The sequence below is a fragment of the Kwoniella shivajii genome, chromosome 1 (genome assembly GCF_035658355.1).
Source record: "Kwoniella shivajii chromosome 1, complete sequence".
Lineage (NCBI taxonomy): Eukaryota > Fungi > Basidiomycota > Tremellomycetes > Tremellales > Cryptococcaceae > Kwoniella > Kwoniella shivajii.
Genome location: NC_085908.1, coordinates 3089643 through 3111760, shown reverse-complemented (window position 1 = coordinate 3111760; position 22118 = coordinate 3089643). Strand labels below are relative to the sequence as shown.

Below are 22118 nucleotides of genomic sequence, written 5' to 3'. Positions count from 1 at the left end.
AACAAGCTAGAATCAGTTCTGAGATTGTTCTTCGACATCTTCACTGCGAAATCGTGATGATTGAATGTGTGTCAAATCAAATTGAAGAAGGAAAAGAGAATATATAGAGGTGAGAATTGCGATAGATGGTAGAAGCCGATTAGATTCGATTTCCTTTATCAGTTAGAGTGTATTATATATTTCCCAAAGGAAGGTACAAGGATCAAAAGAACCGTCCCCCTTCCTTTGTTTCTGATGACCAATGTGCCAAAGGAAGGTCGGGAAGAAGAAAACGATTTTCCCTTTGCCCTAGGAATGCCCTCCATACATATATGGCAACAAACGCATTAACCCAAGGCGATTGGGAGCGGCAAATATCCAAACAGCGATACTTGCTAAATCATCGGCATTCTCACAAACGAAGCGTGAAGGAAAGAACGAAACAATGTGACGTACCTGGATCTAGTATGTTTATTGAATCTAGACGGCCCCAAGACAGAACAAATCTCGTCCTCTTGATGATATGAAGGAAGAGGAGGTGTGAAAGAAAGAAAGTTATATATGGATGGAGAAAATATCTTGTTTTACCTCTTCGTAAGACGAGTGTCACAGTACAAGGGTACAGAGTAGCTGTGAGATTGATTGTAGAGGTACTTTGTGAATAGGGGAATGTAGAAAGGTCGGGAGATAAGACTGCTATGATATGGGTGTCATGTATATATATGTATATTGTACTCTGCTTTATTGGAACGCAGCGACACTTCGACGGATCAGTGGCGATTTAAGGTTCCCTACTGAACCGTCCATTATTGAACCTTATTAGGACCCTATCGAATTGCAATATTGTTCCGATGTCGAGTGACGTACGGGTATTAACCTTGTTGAAAATGAATGTATCGTGGTCGAAGCATGGGTCAACATGGAAGTAACAGGGACTATGTCTCCTGGTCAGAAGTAGACACCCCCACAAAGTCATTCATGAAATCCGCAAGATACAACCCAGTTGTCATTCTTCACTAACCAAGATCGGGTCGTTATTAAAAATCGTGAATATAAAAAAAGTTGGTCATTCTGGTAGTCTTCTTCGACAAGATTAGATGGCCACCTATGAATATCTCATGGCTTAATCTTGCTGAAGTCCCCGAATTCGTAGAACGTGATAGGATCGTAAGATGATGCGTGTTTCATGACATCTATGGCAGACCAATTCCTTCTGCAGCAGGGACATTTCGGATTTCGTTTTAATGTTCGATACGGGGATGGGCTACTTATTGTGGACTCGCTGGTGAAACCATGGTGGATATGTCGGGTGGTCATCACAGATTCAGCTACGCATCCGACACAGAAGCCTGAATGAAAAAAAGCTGATCAGTATCCAATTGATCTCTAGAAAGGTGTATAATGTGATGGATCTTACTAGTATTACACCGTTCAAGAGGACAATACCAAATTGCCAGGTCTGGATTCTGTTTTTGGATGATAGCCAGATTGATTGCTTCCTCGATAGGACTTAGGCAGATCGCACAGAATTCTGAACTGTGATCTTGCCTGGCGATACCGATTCCATACACAAACAGATCTTCGTAATCCTCAGGCCCCTTCCGAAGGACTGCTTTATCATCAGGATCCATCCCCACTTCGGTGACTGGATCCTCATTTTCGGCTAGATCCTCCTCTAGAATGGGAGCATCTGCTTTATCTTCCTGTAAATTGGGGGTATCGTTCTCGAGAGGGTTCTCCCGAGGTTCGAGTGTGGCTGTGATGGGTAATTGGGTGGTGACAGCGACGCTTTCTTTCGATACTTGATGAGAGAACCGTTGAGTCGAAGTAGGTTGGCGGTGGTTGTCATCGTGAACAGCGTCATAGTCCTGATGAATAGTTGTGGGATTCTCCCCGTGGTCATGGTCATTTTGGGTACCTTCGTTATCCTCATTATCCAAGACAGGGTGTTCGTCCTCCACATCTTCCTTATTCCGTTCATCGTTGACATCGGAATCATTCTCTTGAGCTCTTCTACCATTATGAGTAGAGAGTGCTCCAATATTTGATGCACCCTTGTTACTCAGCTGTATCATCTTGGTCCTCTTAGCTTCTTTCATGACCGTAAAAGTATCCGACCAAACATTCTCCACCATCAAGTTTTCTTGTATCTGATCTTGAGCTTTTCTTTTGGCCTGCCGACGTGGCTGTGTCCTTCCAGCTGGTAGTTGTGAATCGGCATAGCGTTGACCTTCTGCTTTGGCGATTGATATGGCTATTTGTTCATCATCACTGAGATCGGACGACATCTTGCTTCATTATGATTTATCTCGTTGATTTGGAATTTGGAAGAAGAAAGGTGAGTAATGGTAATCGTCTAAAAGGTTAAATAGGAACAAGATGTTTGATCAAATGATGGACAATGTGTACTGGAGATTGGGATACAGTAAGAGTTAAGAGGGTTTCTCAAGACAGATTACTTAAGAACATTGAAAATAGTAGGAAACTGATCATGTAGCGAAGTAGGAAGAGTAGGTCAACGACTTTGGGTATGTTTTTCTAGTGGAAGCTGTACTACAGTAGTACGCTCATATAAACGCCCATACTCATCAATGGCGAGCAAGTTGAAAGTAAGGACAAACGAACTTGGCGTCCAGAAGTTTACTTAACTCATCAGTCATACTATGAAATCGTCGTCCGTGCTCGTTATTGGGAAAGACAATGAGCCCCAAAGACGTCTCTAAATCTGGGATTAGTTGTTCACCATGTCTTTGCACGTTCTATGATGAGTTCTCTGGCGATAATACTGCCTGTTAACGCGTACTGTACTGACTGAAATGTCGCTGACTTTTTTACACGTTCAGCGAGAGGACATACATGTAGCATATAGTGCTACAAACTCATAGACTCGAAAGGCATTTTTGTTTCGTGCTTCCAGACTTTAGATACCAATGCTAGATGTCTGCTTCCATGATCAAAGATGAATCATAAGCTCTCGCTTGCGCCATAAGACCATTGATTCCCATTGCCTCGTACAAGCAGGACATTTGGGGTCGCTTTTATCGTGCAGAGTTATATATTGATAGGCGCAAACTATGCAGAACACTGAACGTCACACATCAGTATCAGTACCGTCTTGATAAGGGCCACTTCGTGTTTGGTCAAACTTACACGCTCCGCAATCTTTTTGATCACACGCCCATAAGACTAATCCACCGCCTAAACCACCTTTCCCTTCTTCTTGAGCTTGCTGAAGGATGATAGGGATCTCTTCTGAGCAAATGAGGCATTCGAATGGGATTGAAGGTTCTCTTCGTTTTCTATTACCAGACACTTCGTCAATGTGGTCAAGTTCAATAGAATTAGGAGAAGATGTTCCGGTTATCTCAGGAAGGCGACTTTCGAGATCATATGTTACATCGTGTTCATGTTCGTATTCAGCTTCAGCTTTTGGTTCAAGTTCGCGGTCAGATAGTAGTACTGGTTCCTTCCTCGGTCGTGTGGGTACCACCGGCTGTGGTCGTCCTGATGCTATTTGAGGCGTAGTCGACGATGCAGACGCTACAGATGATCGTCGTCGCACTGGTCGCACTTTCAAGAGCTTCTAACGATCATCAAATTTCTCTCCAACCGTCTTCATTTCCAATTCCCTCTTCTCAGCTTTTTGTAGTCTACGATACCGTCTTTCGTCAAGCACACCTTGATCAATAAGTTTCATAGCTTTATCCTTTGATTTTCTAGGTTTCTTCAGTATTCTTGGTTCAATGGTCATCTCATTCGATGTTCTCATAGTCGAAGTTCCAGCTTGGCCATTGATTCCCTTTTCTAGCTGAGGATCTCTGGATCTTGCAGCTTTTGCACGAGTACCATCCAGTAATTCATCTGAGTCGGAATCTGAATACAAGAGTGTCGTCTGGGTTTCCTTTCTTATTTTATTGATTTGGCGGTTTCACAAGAATGGTCGTAGATGGATGGTATGTAGTATCGCAAAAGGAACTGACAAAATGAGTTGATAAGGCTTCACTGTCAATGTGAGATGCGTTTTGTAGATAAGAGTTAAGTCAGAAGAAAGAGTGCAAAGGCGAAGGAATGGGACAAACAATGAAATACGGTGGGTGCACTGTATAATCTGGTCTGGGGCGATCAAAGTCTGCGACTAATGTGACTGATGCGATGTACGGATACAACGCTGGGGCACTGTGTTCTCTTACAGCATCACACAGTTCAACACCTTGCTTAATTAAATCAAAACAAGAAAGTAAGGAATTATTGTATTTCCCATTTCCGGGCTTCATCAAAACAAAATGCAGTGCGAAGTCAAAAGGTCAAAGACATTTTCATGCTTCTTTATACCATTTCATATGCGGACAGGATACTTTAAATCCCATTATACCTGCTTACCCTGTAGATAACAGTGTTTGCAACGTATCGAAATATCTCCCTAGAACATGTAACCTGAGACAGTATTATTATTATCGAATTCTATCCGTCTGACCCTTTCCGTCACCGTGCTTTTGTCGTTCCCTCCCAGTCCTCCAAATTCTCTCATTTTCCTTATTTTCCCTTCCTCTGATTTGAGCTATTGTCGTACACAGAGTACTGCTCTTCGAATTTGTTAGTGTCCCATGATCTGGTACAAGCTGGACAGATTATATTCTCAGAATGATCGATATAGGATTTGACGCATGTTATACAGAATACTAGTTACTCAACAGGAGATCAGCTGATCGTCACAATCGTAATTGTCATGCGATCGACGAAAGCGACTCACAAGCTCCACAATCAGCCAATTCACATACCCATAAAGCGGCTTCACCGTCTACACCACCTTTACCGCCCAGAACAGCTTTCTTAGCGATCTCGGTCATGTCTTCTGAGCATATAATGCATTCAGCCTCGATTAGTGCTGGTTGGGCGGATCGACCTCTGTGTTGAAATCGAGCTTCTGGTGATCCCAAGACTGATAACCGGTCATGGTCTGCATTTCCGTTCCTCAAGTTCCGAATTGAATGTGATGTGTTCGTCACTCTCATCAAGAGCAGAGCGAGGTCTACGAAGTCTACGATGTTTTCGGATCTTCATTTTCCTCTTATACCACATGTTTGAAATTTCTAATCTACCGTGTGCCTCTCTAGCTCGACGATATGACAAAGTGGGGTTTTCTTGGACTGATAATGCTTTAGAAGATTTATGTGTATTGTTAAAAGGTAGAGGTTTCGTAGGAGAGTGATGATGATGTTCAATTGTAACACTATTTGCTATGGTTGGCAGCGATTCCTTACTATAAAGAGCAGAAGGCGAAGTGAAAGGGCCATCGAGATCACTACCAGCCATACGTGTGATCGTTTTCCTGGGCGGTAATTCACTAATACTAAATTTAATTCTATCTTTGTTGGCTTCAAGTTCCAATGGTCCCATCTCACTCTGAACCCCTCCTTCCAATTCTTGGTTTTTGAGCTCTTCGTTCTTCTGCTTATAGAATGTAATGACGTGATTCAAAGCTTTTTGCCTATACATTACCGGAACGTATTTACTAATTCTTTCTATCGATATTTTCTCCCTTTGCATCAAATCCTTTTGTGTTTGAGTCCTAGATATTCTGGATGGTATATCCCACTTCATTTTTGAGCTTGACGATGTGCGGGTCTCATTCTCCAGCCTATTGAAGTCATATTGTCTTTCTTTCTTCATATAATCTAATTCTCTCGTCAGCAATCCTAGTTCAGACATCAAAACTCGTTGACCTAATTCATCGGAGTCTAAAACAAGTTTAGGATTAGATCTAGTACCTTCTTCGATAATCATCTCAACTTCACCTTCTACCTCTTTTAACGGCTTGTTTCGAGCGTACTTGACTATTCTTCCGACCTTTGATGCAACTATCAGACCTTCATCATCCGGTCGATTCTCGTCCCAAGGAGTGTTCAAGATATACATTCCCCTCTCTGCTCCCTTTTCACTGTGACTGTCAATCCGATCAGCTGTTGAGGATGAACCGTTCATCCGAAAAACGTTTGGAAGAACTACTTTAGGTCATACGGGAGAGAAAGCGACTTCAACTTTGCGAGTCTTCTTAGGTCTTACTTCAATGAAATGTATCGAATCACCGGATAATGGGGATGTTCCTTCGTAATTTTCATGAAAGGATTGATAGCTTGCCATTGTGAGCTAGTTGTGGTAGATGGGGGAGATATTGATTGACTTGGTGAATGGTTAGATGTATCAGGTACCAGCATTGGGGAGAGATCATTAGCAAGAAGCTGTGGAATAGCCTGAGGCAGTGTCAAATACACCGTCGACAGAATTGCAATAATTAAATCGAAATAAGGTTTGAAAAGTTGACTCAACCACCGTCATTGCCATATGGGACTTTTCTGCACTCGCGTATGGCATATATATATATACATACATGGTGTGATCAGACCACCGCAAGCGTATCAAACGAATACAGAACTGCATAAACTAATGCTGTATGATCATTGTCTCAATTTTACGATTCTTGGTTTTTAACGACTACCATGCTCATTATTGGGACACTGAATAAATCTTCTTAAAGGGCCTCATTCCCATCATCCGAGAACTCTAGACTACTAAGTCATCCTTCCTCGATTGTGCAGGAGAGCGCCGTGTAGGTCGATTGCTGGGAGTTGGTGAATTGGAGCTGATAATCGACCGTTCGACGAAGATTCATGTCAGTAAGGAGGACCAATACGTCGCGTAGAGGTAGCGTGGATCGGTACCTGCTGTGCGAGCGGAATTGGAGGAGAAAATAAAGATGGATCATATGCTTTAGCTTGTTCTTCGATCATTTTGACATCCCATTCCCTCGTACAGGCAGAACAAGTTGGTTTCGTCTCTTGCCTAGAATGGGACGCTGGATTTGAATTCGAATTCGAATGGCGTCTGATACTAGCCAGTGCGCAGGTGATGCAGAATACTACGGACAATAAAAGGAAATGATCACGTCAGCAAGGACGCGTAAAACGGACGATATTTTGGCCATCCACAGATTGAGCTGTTGTAGTGATACACCGTGTCTGCAGTATAAGAGGGCTGATGTTGATGTGAACCAAGCAATAAAAGACTTACGTGCACCGCATCCTGTCAATTCACAAGACCATAAACTTAGTCCACCTCCTAGACCACCTTTCCCTGCTATCTCAGCTTTTGACAGTATTGCAGATAACTCTTCTGAACAAATGATACATTCCGCTTCTATCTCCAGATGCACTACTGGGATTTGAGGTGAAGAAGTCAGACTTGGCTTGGCGTGGGCTGGAGCAACGGAAAATATGGTTGATTTTGATTTCGAGGAAGTTGAAGGTGAAGCTTTATGGGGGATATTACTCGAGCTCACTTGGGAAGAGGGAGTTGTTGAGGCCAATGATCTTGGAGTGGGCGCGAGGACTTTAGCGTATGATGTGGGGGTACCACTGGGTTTTGAAGTATCTGTAGCTGTAGCTATAGTGAGAGTTGAGGTACTTTGTTGACTGGAGCGAGTTATCAATCTTGGTGGAATAGCAACTTCGACTATAAAAGCTTTTTTCTTCAGAGTCATAGTTCCTGGTCCACCTATACTAGTCGAGGAGGAAAATCCTCTTTCCTGTGTTTCGTTCGATGCACGATGAGACCTAGTTCTTCTCGCTGGACAATCGTTGTCTACTTCTTCCTCTTTTCTATTACATTGATATTCTCCTTCTTCATCTTCCAATTCTCGTTTCTTCTTAGACGCATATCTGATGCCCCTTGATGATTCGGATACGGAAGGGTTTTGCGTCATTTTCAACTTCTGCTTTAGATTGGGAAGTGGAGATGAGTTCGGTGAAGGTGATGATCGTTTGTTCTTATTACGAGTCATGATTGTGAGCACAACTTTCCACTCCCAAGCTTGGATACAACAGATTGTCGCAGAAGCTTAACAACAATTAATGTTGATCAGGAAGAAAAGGAAGTTGTAGTTTCGCTGAATGCGCACGGTGCATCAGTCAGTTTACAAGTTCAGGGGTTTCGGATAAGAAGAAGAGATCAATGCGTTTTTGGTAGTGAAGATGTGATTGTTATGGTCGTTGTGGTCAGTGCAAGTATGTCCGATATGGCTTTGAGCTGAAGTTGTGAATCCCTTGGTCAAGATATGTATATATTGGCAGATATACAGTGATATTGTGTGCGATACAGTTGACATCGTCGCATCGAGCTCAGATTCATGTCCTGAGGTGTATCAATCTGCCACTTTCAGTCGAATACTCGAGTAAGATATATCAAGTACCGTATGAATACAACCTATTATTGTACTACTATACTCAACACAGTACCTTCTACCCGGATCCCATTCCACTTCTATCCCATCCTTATACGTTCCCCTTGTTCACAATGCCCCGCAGCATTACTTTGATTTGTGATCACCTGTAGACTGAGAACCCACTTTCGGTAAATCTTCAGGAACAGTCATCAACCCTCTGACGTTCACAGGTAAGAGTTTCGCAGCTTCGAAAGCTCTCATCTTCTTTAGAGCAGGTAATGGATAGAATTTAGATAATGCCACTAATTCCAGTCGAAGTTGACGTAACTCATTTGTATTTCCAGGATCCACCTCATCTATATCCATCATGGTGGAATCAATCATTGGAGTTGACATTGACGTTGGCAGGGGAGTTTGTTTTGGTGAAGTCACATTCGATTTTGATTCTGGTGCATCAGATAATGGCGATGATCCGCCTGAAGGCACATTTCCATTTGATTCAATCTTGATCCTCTTCGAATCTTCTCGTTTCTTTTCGTCGTCTATATCCATATCCATGTCCGTATTATCTTCTCTCTTCCTTTTACCCTTTTCAACCTTCTGCGCTTCCAACTGAATCTTTTCTTTCAATTTGTCGTTTAATTGTTTGATCTCCGAACCGATCCAATCCAATCCCTCCTTGACACCGCTTTTACCTCCGACTCCCTGATGTAGGAAATCACCTTCCATCCTCAACAAAGGTTTGATATCCATGGGATTAGAAGATGAAGTCATCTCTCTTAGGGCTATCCTACCATATGCCTGATTAGTGAAGTTGTTAACCCAGTGCGGTCTGTCCGCGGGGTATTTCGATATCTCTTCAATTGTTTGTAGAACAGCTTTCCTTGATCCAGCGGAAAGTAATCCATCTTGATAATTCTGCATGACATATTCATCTAAAGGAATCCTATCTTCTTCGATCAATGGGTAATCTGCTTTATCAATTTTCGTGTCCAGCGAATTTCTTGCTGTTGATGAAGATGTATTGCTAGCTGTTTCCATAGCACCTTTTATGAACTTGGATATACTAGTCAAATAAGCTTCACCTATGATATCACCAGTAGTCATTTCTCTTAACCAATCACCTGCACTTTTTTCAGAAGGGTGAGAATCGTAGATGTTGATTAGGTTATTCGGTGGAAGTACAGCATTCGTGTTCGATTTCAGATTAGGGATAGTTTGAGCATTGGGTCTCGATCTTATCGGTCTCAGATGTTCAGATAAGATCTCTTCTTCTGACATCAATCCTGCTCGTTTCTTCAAGAACTTTATCTCAGCTTCTATTTCAGGGTATAAACCAAATTCCATTGAAGTTATATGTCTTTCGATAATTTTCTCTTTTCTTGGATTATAAGCTGATTGAGGGATTGGTGGTTGTCCAGCAACGATTGTCGGGCCGGAAAGTGATGTATCACTTTCCCACCAATGTGATGATATCTCAGGATTTCGATACTTCCTCAATCCTCTCCAGTCAATCAATGTATTCATCATTTCTTCTGAGCTTTTAGTTCTGGATTGATCAAATAGATTGGCAGGATCCTCCATTTCTGCTATATCTCTCGTACCGTCGAGTTCCCAATGTCTCCATTTACCAGGAAACTTTTCTCTGCTTCTCACTATTTTCTTTGCGTGAACCCTCTTTCCTCCATTCATATTCCATCCAACAGCCAAAGCTTGAAGGGAGTTCGGTGGGAAATCGAGCATTTGTTCAGGGATGTACGATCCAGGTGGTAAGTCTTCTATACGTCGACTTTCTTCCAAAGCAATCGTTCCTTCTCTTCCTGAGAATACCGACATTCCTCTTCCAAACGGAGTGGCTGATCCTCGTGTAGGAGAAGGTGTGGGCGTGAGTACTATCGGTCGAGCTCGTTCAATGTGTTTCATTCCAATGGTGAGTATACGAGCAGCTGAGTTGAAAGGAATTGATCCTGGTGGATTGAACTTTTGAGCAGCGTCCACGAGACTTCGTAAATCGTGCTATGTAATCACGTTAGCCGAATCATCCGGTCAATGTGGATAGAATTTCAGCTCACCTCGACTTGATCGAGAGTGGTATACTCCCCGTTGTTGACCTTGTTCTGCATCGTACCCATGTCCATCATCTTGTCTTCTCCTCCAATGACATTCAGGTAATCTGGGAAAGCCTCAAGGTCCACTATATATCGACTGTCAGTTATGTTGGTTTCCAAAAAAAAAGGAGGTCATACAACTAACCTGGTTCCTCAAACAGAGCATACTACAAGACAAGTCGTGTCAGCTTTCACATGAAACCAGAAAATGTAGGGATATGTCAATGACAAACTTACATCATCTTTCCTTCTCATTTCAATCAACAACTTATTGAGTAGTTCTTTCAGCGGTCTCTTTATCCTCATCCATCTTCCGCCTGTTCTACCTCTTCCGCTTTGAGGTGTATCGTCGTAATTTTCATTCTGAGGTGTATGGGTCAATGAATCACCATGATATGCTGAAGGACTGACTGGCAATGATAAAGGATCTGGAGAAGTGGCTTCTGAATATTCCAGCTTGATAGGAGTCTCAGGATCTTCTGATACAGGTATAACGGAAGTAGGTGCATAAGTCGATATTTTAGATGAAGAAGGTGGAACAGACGTTAATGCTTCAGATAGTAACCTTGATGGAATTGCAGATGGTTTTGATCTTGCGGCTTTACTGCTTTTTGATGTAGCTTTCGATGATCGCGGTGTTGAAGACGATTTCTTCGATGTACTGGGTTTGGAGGATTTCGCTTTGTGACTTGGTTTAGGTGTTACAGGTTGATCATACGATTGAATATCATGCTGCTCCGCAGGAATTTGTACTGGATGTATTGACGACGGTGCTGGATTTGATATTTCTATCTTGGACGGTCCAGCTTGATTTTCTTCGTTCACATGTTCATCTCCGTTTTCATTGTGTGAATGGGTCGAGTTTGCATGACTCTTCTCATTCGAAGGGGGGTAAGGTGATGCTACCTTTGATTTGCTTTTCTTCTTTTTTCCTCTTTCATCAACTGTATTAGGCGTATGGATGGTTTCATCTTGTTCGGTATTGTCGACGTTTTCTATAATAGCTTTGGCTTTACCCTTTTTCGAGGTAGTCAAGGTGAGTATAGGTGTGGAAGAAGAAGAGGAAGAAGAAGCAATAAGTGGATTCGACGTAGGAGTGGGAGGCACAGTGGGAGCAACGAGTTTTGATCCTAGTGAAAGTTTGATTTTTATAGGTGGTATTTTTGGTGTTGACGGAGTCACCATGATATCACTGCTCTCTCCAGAGGGATAGATGATAAGGAGTCAGAGTCGGTCACTGAGATGTCTTGTGAGATGGTATTGGTAATGGGAAGTGGACCAGTCGAGTGGAGGTGTCTTTTGATTATCCCTCTCTTTGTCAATTCTTTTGACGAAGGGGAAATGACAAACACTAATAAGAGGAATGAGTTTAAATCTGAGTATGGTGGGGAAATAGTACTTAATATACAAAGGAGAAAAGATGGCAATATTTATTGGTCACCCTCACTTTAGACTAAAGTGTCGAGAGTCACGTGACCTTGTCGACCCTTGGTTGATAATTTCAAGAATTCATACCCACTTTATTTTCATGTTCAAGCTGATATACAATTACTGTCTTTCTCACTGCTTCCTACTCAACCTGATCCGAGTCAAGGAACAGGTGCCAGACCAGACATGGAGCAACCACACAAAACCCATCATAAACCCTCTGCGGGCACGAAGCATGCCAAGAAAGATGCGGCGGCAGGGATCGATAGGACCGGAGGCAAAGGTTTCAACCCCAAGGTGAGTCTGATGCATTCATCTAATGTGACGACGTACAAGTGAGACCTTCTGAGTAGAGTTCGCGGTCGAGAGCAATGAAAATAATCAAACTACGCGGTGCTGAACTGTATCTTTAGGCCTTCACGAACACTTCATTCCGAGCTGCAGATCGTGCAGCAAGGAGAACAGCAGAAAAAGATCAAAAGAGATTACATGTACCTCTAGTCAATCGAAACCCGGAAGAAAGAAAAGTCACTTCTCAAAAGGGAAAAGGAATGGATGAAGGCAAATTACCTCCACCCCCAATCATAGTCGGTCTAGTAGGTCCTCCAGGTGTAGGAAAATCAACTTTATTAAGATCATTGGTGAGGAGATTTACGAAACATAATTTATCACAACCTCAAGGCCCAATAACAGTCGTTTCTGGTAAAACCAGAAGAATCACTTTTATAGAATGTGGAAATGATCTGAATAGTATGATAGATTTAGGTAAAGTGGTAGATTTAGTTCTATTGATGATTGATGGTAGTTTTGGTTTCGAAATGGTATGTTCACTCATCTCGTTTGTCTAACTAAGCACCCTTATATCCTGTTCGCTCTAAACTACCGATCATTCCGATATTATCTTTTGACAATATCCTCAGAGATAGACAGTTGACATCGCTTCGTTCATCTAGGAAACATTCGAATTCTTGAACATCCTTCAGTCACATGGTTTCCCCAAAGTCATCGGTCTCTTGACTCATTTAGATCTCATCAAAAAAGCATCAACGCTGAAAGATACCAAGAAAAGATTAAAGCATCGGTTCTGGACTGAGATCTATCAAGGAGCGAAATTATTCTCTTTATCAGGAGTAATGAATGGACGTTATCCAGATGCTGAAATCAACCTTTTATCAAGATTCATCTCAGTGATGAAATTCCGTCCATTGGTATTTCGAAATCAACATCCTTACTTACTAGCTGACAGAATACAAGATATGACTTCAAGACAACTGATTAAAGAAAATCCCAAAATGGATAGAACGATAACTTTATACGGTTATTTAAGAGGACCTAATTTGCCACCTAGAAATGCAAAAATACATATACCTGGTGCTGGTGATTTAGAAGTCAAAGTAGTTGAGAGATTATCTGATCCATGTCCATTGCCAACTTTGGAATCTGAAAGGAGAAGGAAAATGGGTGAAAAAGCCAAATTAATTCATGCTCCAATGAGTGATGTAGGTGGTGTAATGTATGATAAAGATGCTGTTTATATAAATGTCCCTGGAAGTTTCACAAAAGGTGGTGACGGTATGTTCATGCCCTTCCTTTCATAACGAGTGAACCGTAGTGCTTATTTCATTTTTGGCTTTCGTAGCACCTCAAGGTGAAGGTGAAAAGATGGTTCTAGACCTTCAAGATGCAAATAAAACCTTTGCAGATGGAATTCAAAACTCGGAAATCCGATTGTTTGGTCATTCATCGGCGCCTCTTGAACACGTTCAACAACGGATCAGAAGGGCTGCCGCGCCTAGATCGGGAGGTCCAATGCTCGGGGCAGCAGATGAAGAGGACTACGACGACGAGGACGGTAATGAAAATGAAGAGGACTCCGAAGATGATGATGGCGAAGGTCTTACTGGCGGCCTCAATGACGATTCCGAGGAAGAAGAAGGCGATGTCAGATACGCCGAATCAGATTCAGATAACGACGACTTGCGACTCGCCACTGGCTTCCAGCAAGATGGTAAGCGGATAAATATTGAAGATGGGGAGTATGATGACGAAGACGATTTCGAAGAAGACGAAGAAGATGACGAGGAAGTACCTAAATGGAAGCAAAACTTGTCAGGTCGAGCGGCCTCATCATTTGCTGAACGTATGGGAAGGAGACGGGATTTGATGTCCATGATATACGGCTCCGAACTCTCACCAGAAGAAATTGCAGCTGGAAAAACTCGACCTTCTTCCGCCGACGCCGAGTCATCAAGTATGGCCGCTCAAGATGATCTCTTCCATGTATCTCGAGAGGAAAACAAAGGAGATGAAGGTGATCAACTGAAACAGTTTGTAGATAACGAGGCGTTAAAGGCGAAATGGGATGATGAAGCTATGTTGGATTCTATCAAAGATATGTTCATATCGGGACCTGTTGGAGAAGTGGATGCTGAAGGTAATCCCTACGAAGAAGAAGGGGAAGGATTTGAGGATATTGAAGATGGAGACGAAGATGAAGGTGAGGATGGAGATGACGACGACGAAGATGAAGATGAAGAGGTAGATGACGTTCCTTATGTTGGCGTGAAACCTTCTGCTGGAGATCAAGGTCATGAAGCTGCACGAGCACAAGCTGCAGCAAAGAAACAAGCTGCCTTAAAAGCTAAGTTTGATGAGCAATACGACGATGATTCGGACGAAGATGGAGACAAGATGGATTTCTATGATCAACAAAAGTCTGAAATGGCTAAACAAAGACAATTAAACGAAGATGAATTCCAAGGGTTAGACATTGATTCAAGAGCTCAAATCGAAGGATATCGATCTGGGATGTATGTCAGATTAGAGATTTCTGATGTACCCTATGAGATGATTGAACATTTCGATCCGAAATTCCCGATCATCGTTGGAGGTCTATTAGCTGCCGAAGAGAGGTTTGGTTATATCACTGTGCGAATCAAAAGACATCGATGGTTCACCAGAACCCTCAAAACCAATAATCCAATCATATTCTCCTTGGGTTGGAGAAGATTCCAATCTTTACCGATATATCATTTGGATGATCATTCGATTCGAAATCGATTACTCAAATATACACCCGAACATATGCATTGTCACGCCACTTTCTATGGACCTGTCTCAGCTCCAAACACAGGTTTCTGCGCTTTCAATTCGTTAACTTCGGACGCACCAGGATTCAGAATTTCAGCGACTGGAGTCGTATTGGATATTGATCGATCCACTAAAATTGTCAAAAAATTGAAATTGACCGGTACACCATATAAGATATTCAAGAATACAGCATTCATCAAAGACATGTTCAATTCCGCATTGGAAGTCGCGAAATTCGAAGGCGCAAATATAAAGACGGTTTCTGGCATAAGAGGTCAAATCAAGAAAGCTCAAGGCAAACCTGATGGTGCCTTTAGAGCTACATTCGAGGACAAAATCTTGATGAGGGGTAAGTAATAGATTCCTTTTGGTTGAGCCCCTTCTCCTCTTCCGGTTGAACTTTGTGCTGACCCATCATCTTCCCGCAGATATCGTATTCCTCAGAGCCTGGTATTCTATCGAACCTAAGAAACTGTATAACCCAGTCTGCTCTCTACTTTTGGCGGATAAAGGTGAATGGAAAGGTATGAGGTTGACAGGTCAGATCAGACGAGATGAGGGTTTGAAGACTCCTTTAGATATCAATTCAGCTTATAAGGTGAGTCAGCTATCCTATGAGAGACGTGGTGTCCCTGTAATCCAGCTGATTGTTTTCGTTGCATTTAGCCGGTTGAACGTACCACAAGGAGGTTCAATCCACTGAAAGTACCAAGGAAATTAGAAGCTTCATTACCGTTCGCCTCGAAGACCAAAGCCTTGAAACCACAAAAGAAACCAACTTATCTGCAATCACGTGCAGTCGTGATGACCGATGAAGAGAAGAAAGCAGTTACTTTACTTCAACAGATCCAGACTCTGAAGAAGGATAAAGTGGCTAGGAGAAAGGAGAAACAAGAAGAGAGGAGACAAGAACATAGAAAGAAAGTGGGTGTTGTCGACGCTAAGAAAGATGACAAGATGAAAGAGGAAAGAAGGGAAAGATTCAAAAAGGAAGGTTTGAAGAGGAAAAGGGATGAAGTGGCTGCTGAAGGTAGATATGGGAAGAAGAGAAATGGTCACACGTAGAATCACAGTGACGATATTCTACAACGGACAAGGACTGTATGCATATATGGATTTTGATAATGTCTTAAAATCTGTTGAATCGTCTCAAGGCGAGACCCATTGCGTACGATGCAAGAGGTGTCTCCTTTGTTCCGAATAACGCATTAACCTTGGAAAACCACAGCACTCGTAGTCTCGATTATCGCATTTCAACCATTTCTCGCCAAATTGTAATCATCCCTAGCGATTGAGTGTATCCCCCTTACTGACCAATCTTGGGGATGCACAAAGGATAAAGTAATTATCAGAAATTGAGAAATTGAGAAATGTACATTTTCGTGAAAGGAGATGCACTCAAAATAAGCCGTATATTGGTGCAGCGATCATAAGGCGCTTACCCTCCAACCTGAGATGAAATGCTGCTATATAATCAGGCCATTAGCAGCCAAATGGGGATAGTCTAACATTTACAGCATCTGCTTGTACTTTATTTCATAAGTAGTTGGGACTAGTACAGTTATATTTTCAGTTTCAAATCCAGTAAATCATTAAATCTTCACTTGGTCGTAGACAACAACTCATGATGTTACTAACAGTGATTATCCCATTCACTATTCTGAGACTTATCTCTGGAGCTCCAGTAGATAAGCCCAATACTTGTCAAGTCAGAATCACTCATGGGGAAAGAACGTTACTCGATGGGACCCTTACACCTGACCAAATCATGGACCTAAACGCAAATAACCAAAAGGAGAATCGAAATCCAACTCAGAAAGATGGTTCTTTGATTTACTCTTGGGACAAAAACCAACTTGATCAAACTGAAGAGAAGGAATTAATGGCAGCGCCATTCAAAGCGACCATGCAAGATGAACAAGGTGATGCTACTCGAACATATTCCGTGAGTCACACTGCACTCCTTCTTCCTCCATGTTACAATCATCATGTCAGAAAGGAGGAGCATGTATTGATGAACCTCCGGTATTCCCATCTCGGATGAGATAGTGTCAAGTAACTCCATTCAAGATATCAAACGATATAATTGAATTCACTTTTACGAAAGATGATGATCCATGGTTGATTGGACATTTGACTGATTTCGCAGAAATGAGATGTTTCGAAGAATCTCTAGGACCTGTAAGTTCCCATCATCGCAATACTCGCTTTGATCGTACAATGCTGTAATTCATTACTGTACGAGGACGTTCACTTCCATAAGCCCATGGTAGAAAATAGGTTACTATATGAGCTAATAATTCCCCGTGTTCATCTCCTTTGCACTTGGCCAAGAAGGGCAGTATCCCATCTTGACATGTACCATAAGCTCGTCTGCATTGCGCCGTACTGTATCTGTACTATAGTATAGTCGATATCCCTCTACCGCCGGTCCGACTAGATTCACTGTTATACGTGATTGTGAGATGGTATGTTTTCTTTTTTTGTGATGCGACACTGCAACTACTGTATTCCGCCACTGGTAGTGCGGCATACTGTACAGTATGTACGAGCATGCAAATAGTCTACTCTTGACACGAGCACAATACGATAAGTCAGTTGAACGGTATGTTTAACAGACATGGCATCGATCTGAAGGATAATCTCCTCATCCTTTGTCTCGAACTTTATACTTTGCATAATAGTCATAACCGATCTATGAGTTTTCCGTTATCATGAAGCTTGAACTCAGATGTTGTTGTCACCAGTTGGTAATAAAGTAGCCGGAATCTTCATGCATCATGCTCTTTGCCACTTGGAATGCAGTACAGTACAGCACGATAAGATGTCATAGATCGTCTTGAGAACACGTATATATATATATATATATATATATATATGACATGGCCATATATATGACTTGAACTGTCCACTAAAGGATATTTGACAATCCGAGTTGAATTACATAGATTGATATACATTTGAATATGTCAACATTCGTACCATCCACAAGACTTGGTCAAGCTCATACCCTTGAGCATCCTCTTGCGCATCATCTATCGATTCCTAATGCTTATGCTCATGCCCATCGTTATTGTCCTTACTGTCACACTCAACCTCATTCTCACTCTGCTCAACATGACCATAACCTCAAACAGCCCGTCACCACAGTCCAAGAAGAAGAAACCCGTTCAGAATGTTTCATATGTAAAGAAGATATATTTGATATCATTTCAATGGCTGAAAGAGATAAGAAAGGTGGTATTGAAGGCTGTTTAGTTATCTGGACTTGTGAATTAAAGAATTGTGGTGTCTGTGAGTTGTTCTGCATTTTCGTTTCTGTTGGCCTTCTTTCTATTTTTCTCTGTAACGTGTAATGCCTATTGACGATCTCTCTCCTTCCTCCCTGCCCTACCTTGTCATCATCCGAGAATCATTCAGTGTTCTGCATATTCTGTGCGAAACAATGGACATCACCTTCTTTCCTTGATAATCGAAAAGCTTCAAGTTCATGTCCCGCATGTACAAGAGAATGGGATATCAGTTCTTTGAAAAAACAATATCAATCTTATCAATCTGTCAAATTCGAATGGCGTAATGAATTATGTTATGTGGATTCCAAGGGCGCTTCGAATACGAAATGAAAACAGATATTGAGTACACAATATAAATCTTGTTATTTGTATGATTTCGAATTTTATAACCTGAATCTAATCGTTATCGTTTGTCATATCCAATACTATAGTGTAAGTCCATCATCTGGTGAGTGAAACAGTTGTAACATGTAAATGCATATTTGATGAAGTGAGAAAATGATTTTATTAACGATATCGTCCGACGTCATAATCTCGTCATATCCATAATCAACCTTTTAACGTCCCAGTTGGACGCTGAAATCCTTAGTGTCATCTCATTATTTATTCATCTTTGGCCTTATCACCACTACCTAATTTCAAGCCCAGTCCATCTGTCGGTAATTCTGCCGAATCTTCTTTTTTGAAACCGGCACCTGGTCTCTTGTAAATTTTGGGAATACCTTCATCATCTGCTGTCGGTAGTGGTACACTTGAATCCAGTACAGGAGAAGTCGCACTTGAGTTTGTCTCAGATTTCAAATGAGTCAAATCATGGTATGACCTTCCTCTTCTACGTCCTCTGGGTGATCCAGCTCCAGCTCGCCGGGTATCGATAATTGCCAACACCTATCATCTCATCAGTACCATTCTTTGGGCTCACAGCAGTGTGGGGCACGATCGTATGACCACTCACATCATCGTAATCGACGTCAGCCTCTTCTTCGTTGTCTGATTCTGCAGGACTTGTAGGAGCAGTTGAAGGTTCTGATCTGTTTCTATCCATCTTCGTTGTGTTCCATACACTCTGACCAATAGATGCGCTTCGATTCCATCCTATAAACATCAATTGAATCAGCTATCATTCTAAGGAGATTGGCGTTCCGACAGCTGAAATAAGAAACCCACCAAAGATGCGCTCATCGAGCCACAGCATCGGATGAGAAAGTACGGAAGAATCTGGAGCTTGGGCTTTGCGCTGGAACATTCCTGGATTTCGACCCGTTTGAGGGACAGTAGCTGACGGTAGGATACGAGCCTGCAAATCAAGTGAAAGTCAGTCGATTATGTTAATCACAGCAATTGATGTTGATAAGGTGCACTCACTGATTGGAAGTTCTGATACATCTTAGGTCCAAACTCGTCTGTTGACCAGAAAATGAGTCAGCTCTGCACCGATGATCAGACTTCATAAACTAGTTGATCGCTAAACTCACCTATCACCTCACTGATTTCGTTGGCTAAGCTCTCACGCATTTGACGCAGTTTGTTCACTTCACGTTGACTACCTGGCCACAAGGAGAGGAAGAGCGGTCGAAGGGATCTATGCAATGATTGTCAAACTGTTAAATCCGGTCAAAGCGAGAACACGATACCTATTTAGACTCACTTGAACACGTCCATACCCGCTTCACCGAATTTCAACGTGGCAATTGCCCAGCCAGGAAGCAATACGAAGATAGCTACAGGTGTCCAATGTCTCCAAGCCGGCGCTAAATCGTGCTTGTACGCCAGGAACGTTGCTAATATACAATAGAATAGATAAAGTGCTGGAGTGACGGCGAGTGATACGAGAACTTTCCATGTTGCCAAAACATCGCGACCTTGAATCTTGACTGTTGATGCGGCTAATGCTTCTATCAATGATGAAGTCGTGATCAGTATCCCTTCAAAACATCTCAATGCTCAGGAGGGACAGACGACAACAAACACTAACCTTTGGCTTTCTTGATACTGATCAATTTAGCGAGGATGAAAATGGGTGCGTGTAAGATAGCTCCAGGTAAAGCCAACATTGACCACCACAGTAATAATCCAGTCCTGTAAACCAGTAGTAAGGCGGATTTGAGGGTCCTACTCGAAGCCCTTTCAACTTGATGATCTGCTAATCCCATATCTCTCAACAATCTATTATATGACAATACTTTTTGTCTCAGTTCGATGATTTTTGGTTCATCCTTGTACACGAGATAGCCTTCCATGAATCGTTTACTCAGTTCGACCACTTGTCCAATAGTGAGATGTTGACCTGGGATTCGATACAATCGTCTGGCTGCTTGAATGACCTGAACGCAAGGTTAGCTTAGCAATCACGATTGACAGCACAAGAGTCAAAGGAGGCGACTCACTTGCATAGTCTCCCAATCCGGTGCTCTCAGGGTTACTGCTCTTAGACCATCGTGAACTTGTTCCAGCAATTTCCCACAAGCTTCTCGTTTCTTCGCGCCACCTTGTTTGTACATCTCCACAAAATCTCTATCAACCGATATAGGTGGACCGAACTCGATGACTGCTCTAGAACGGAACTTGTGAGGATGGAAATATGATAATCCGACTGGGACGAGCTTAACATCTAATTCAGGGTATTGAGCCATTGCTCCTAGGGCCATAATAGAGAATCCAGCCTTCAGTGGTAGGAAATCTGTTCTATCGTGTGATCCACCTATATTAACCTATCAGTATCCACATCAAGCACAGGCTAGCATTTATTCGAATGGGAAAACTCACCTTCGGGGAAGATACCGATACTACCGTTCTCTCGTAATCGCTGGAAAACAGCACCATACGTTTGATCTTGTTCAACATGAGGTAAGACTTTATATTCTAATCCTTCTTTGCTTTCACCCTCACTCCTTACTCTAGTCGAAGCTTTGACATTCGCACTTCCATCTTTACTTGGAACCACGAATTCTCCCTTTAACCTTAGCTCTGTGTCTGAGATGACTTCAGCTATCGTAGCCGAAGCATATCCTGCTGATTTGGGGAGAACCAGTTGGAAAAGAGGTTTTATCTGGGATGAAAAGTTTGTGTCGATACCGGTCACCAATAAAGGATCAGATTCAGATAGTACTATTCGTCCTTTTCCTGCTTTAGCATAATCGGCTGCTCTCGCCACGGGTACTGCAGGAAGGTAATCCGAGTGAATCAGCCTATAGGTTCTGCAATGACTGGAGAATCAAACACTTACTACTGTCCATCACTCGAGCGATCAATCCGATAAACTTTCTCTCCATACTCTAATGTACTTGCGAGTAAGCGAACCTTCTCATAGACAAGCACGCACGAACCCACCTTTGCTGCTGCTAATATCGATACCCTCCTTCCAGCTTCCTTCCTGACCTCTGAGAACAAAAGAAGAGGATCCAAGAACTGATTGGCATGCGGACCGCAAATGAAGAGAACTGGTCCATCTTTGGGTATGTTGAAAGCTCCTCGAGGTCTGTTATAGCAATGATATCAATATCGTGTGCCGGATGCAATACGCTGACATGCAGAAAGGATGAAGGGTGAACGTTCTAAAGACTTTTGACATACCTTATCTCCCTGAAGAAGATGTTTATAACAATACGCCAAAAGATCAAGATAAGATCATCTAGATGAATAAGGATAGATAAAAGGATAGATAAGCTTCATGGGACAATGCGTGGATTCACCGTGGATTGAGAAAGATAACGAGGGATGATGTTATCGGTTGATCACTTACATGCATATCCAGCAGCCATGGCCGACCCCTTTCCTTCTTACTGTGGGTTTGTTATTACTTTTAGGTATCTATGCTTGCGTCTCAATTGTGGAAAGATGATCTTGACGATGTTCGAGTATGTGAAAGGGGAATGTAGGAGGAATGAAAGATATTTATTTTGATGATGTGTACGGGGGATGATATTTTGATTTACCGGTAGTTGTTTCCCCAAATGAATCTTCCGAAAAACAAAAATACGATGATGGGACCTCGGAATAAAC

The 22118-nt window shown here is 42.2% G+C and overlaps 9 protein-coding genes across 9 annotated transcripts; 3 read left to right on the top strand and 6 right to left on the bottom strand.

The window, feature by feature from the left end:
* Nucleotides 1-1095: 1095 nt before the first annotated feature.
* Nucleotides 1096-2267, bottom strand: IL334_001148 (uncharacterized protein; the record flags this gene model as incomplete). The annotated part of the gene is made up of 2 exons (XM_062932908.1): nucleotides 1096-1328; nucleotides 1397-2267. The coding sequence occupies 2 exons, from the start codon at nucleotides 2265-2267 to the stop codon at nucleotides 1096-1098; spliced, it is 1104 nt and encodes a 367-aa protein (XP_062788959.1).
* A 665-nt stretch (nucleotides 2268-2932) lies between these two features.
* IL334_001147 (uncharacterized protein) lies at nucleotides 2933-3748 on the bottom strand (the record flags this gene model as incomplete). The annotated part of the gene is made up of 3 exons (XM_062932907.1): nucleotides 2933-3063; nucleotides 3130-3519; nucleotides 3568-3748. The coding sequence occupies 3 exons, from the start codon at nucleotides 3746-3748 to the stop codon at nucleotides 2933-2935; spliced, it is 702 nt and encodes a 233-aa protein (XP_062788958.1).
* A 764-nt stretch (nucleotides 3749-4512) lies between these two features.
* On the bottom strand, nucleotides 4513-5649 carry IL334_001146 (uncharacterized protein; the record flags this gene model as incomplete). The annotated part of the gene is made up of 3 exons (XM_062932906.1): nucleotides 4513-4658; nucleotides 4730-4918; nucleotides 4986-5649. 3 exons carry the CDS (start codon nucleotides 5647-5649, stop codon nucleotides 4513-4515), a joined length of 999 nt encoding a protein of 332 aa, XP_062788957.1.
* A 1001-nt stretch (nucleotides 5650-6650) lies between these two features.
* Nucleotides 6651-7816, bottom strand: IL334_001145 (uncharacterized protein; the record flags this gene model as incomplete). Its single annotated transcript, XM_062932905.1, has 2 exons — nucleotides 6651-6895; nucleotides 7048-7816. The coding sequence occupies 2 exons, from the start codon at nucleotides 7814-7816 to the stop codon at nucleotides 6651-6653; spliced, it is 1014 nt and encodes a 337-aa protein (XP_062788956.1).
* A 525-nt stretch (nucleotides 7817-8341) lies between these two features.
* On the bottom strand, nucleotides 8342-11490 carry IL334_001144 (uncharacterized protein; the record flags this gene model as incomplete). Its single annotated transcript, XM_062932904.1, has 4 exons — nucleotides 8342-10213; nucleotides 10270-10391; nucleotides 10451-10472; nucleotides 10543-11490. The coding sequence occupies 4 exons, from the start codon at nucleotides 11488-11490 to the stop codon at nucleotides 8342-8344; spliced, it is 2964 nt and encodes a 987-aa protein (XP_062788955.1).
* A 429-nt stretch (nucleotides 11491-11919) lies between these two features.
* On the top strand, nucleotides 11920-15888 carry IL334_001143 (uncharacterized protein; the record flags this gene model as incomplete). Its single annotated transcript, XM_062932903.1, has 7 exons — nucleotides 11920-12030; nucleotides 12147-12515; nucleotides 12687-13305; nucleotides 13373-14230; nucleotides 14276-15172; nucleotides 15252-15421; nucleotides 15490-15888. 7 exons carry the CDS (start codon nucleotides 11920-11922, stop codon nucleotides 15886-15888), a joined length of 3423 nt encoding a protein of 1140 aa, XP_062788954.1.
* Nucleotides 15889-16450: 562 nt separating this feature from the next.
* Nucleotides 16451-17052, top strand: IL334_001142 (uncharacterized protein; the record flags this gene model as incomplete). The annotated part of the gene is made up of 2 exons (XM_062932902.1): nucleotides 16451-16768; nucleotides 16873-17052. 2 exons carry the CDS (start codon nucleotides 16451-16453, stop codon nucleotides 17050-17052), a joined length of 498 nt encoding a protein of 165 aa, XP_062788953.1.
* Nucleotides 17053-17789: 737 nt separating this feature from the next.
* Nucleotides 17790-18446, top strand: IL334_001141 (uncharacterized protein; the record flags this gene model as incomplete). The annotated part of the gene is made up of 2 exons (XM_062932901.1): nucleotides 17790-18117; nucleotides 18244-18446. The coding sequence occupies 2 exons, from the start codon at nucleotides 17790-17792 to the stop codon at nucleotides 18444-18446; spliced, it is 531 nt and encodes a 176-aa protein (XP_062788952.1).
* Nucleotides 18447-18719: 273 nt separating this feature from the next.
* On the bottom strand, nucleotides 18720-21877 carry IL334_001140 (uncharacterized protein; the record flags this gene model as incomplete). Its single annotated transcript, XM_062932900.1, has 13 exons — nucleotides 18720-19004; nucleotides 19072-19211; nucleotides 19284-19413; nucleotides 19482-19519; nucleotides 19592-19698; nucleotides 19765-20011; nucleotides 20092-20440; nucleotides 20504-20817; nucleotides 20883-21275; nucleotides 21343-21391; nucleotides 21447-21594; nucleotides 21690-21747; nucleotides 21859-21877. 13 exons carry the CDS (start codon nucleotides 21875-21877, stop codon nucleotides 18720-18722), a joined length of 2277 nt encoding a protein of 758 aa, XP_062788951.1.
* Between the last annotated feature and the right edge of the window lie 241 nt (nucleotides 21878-22118).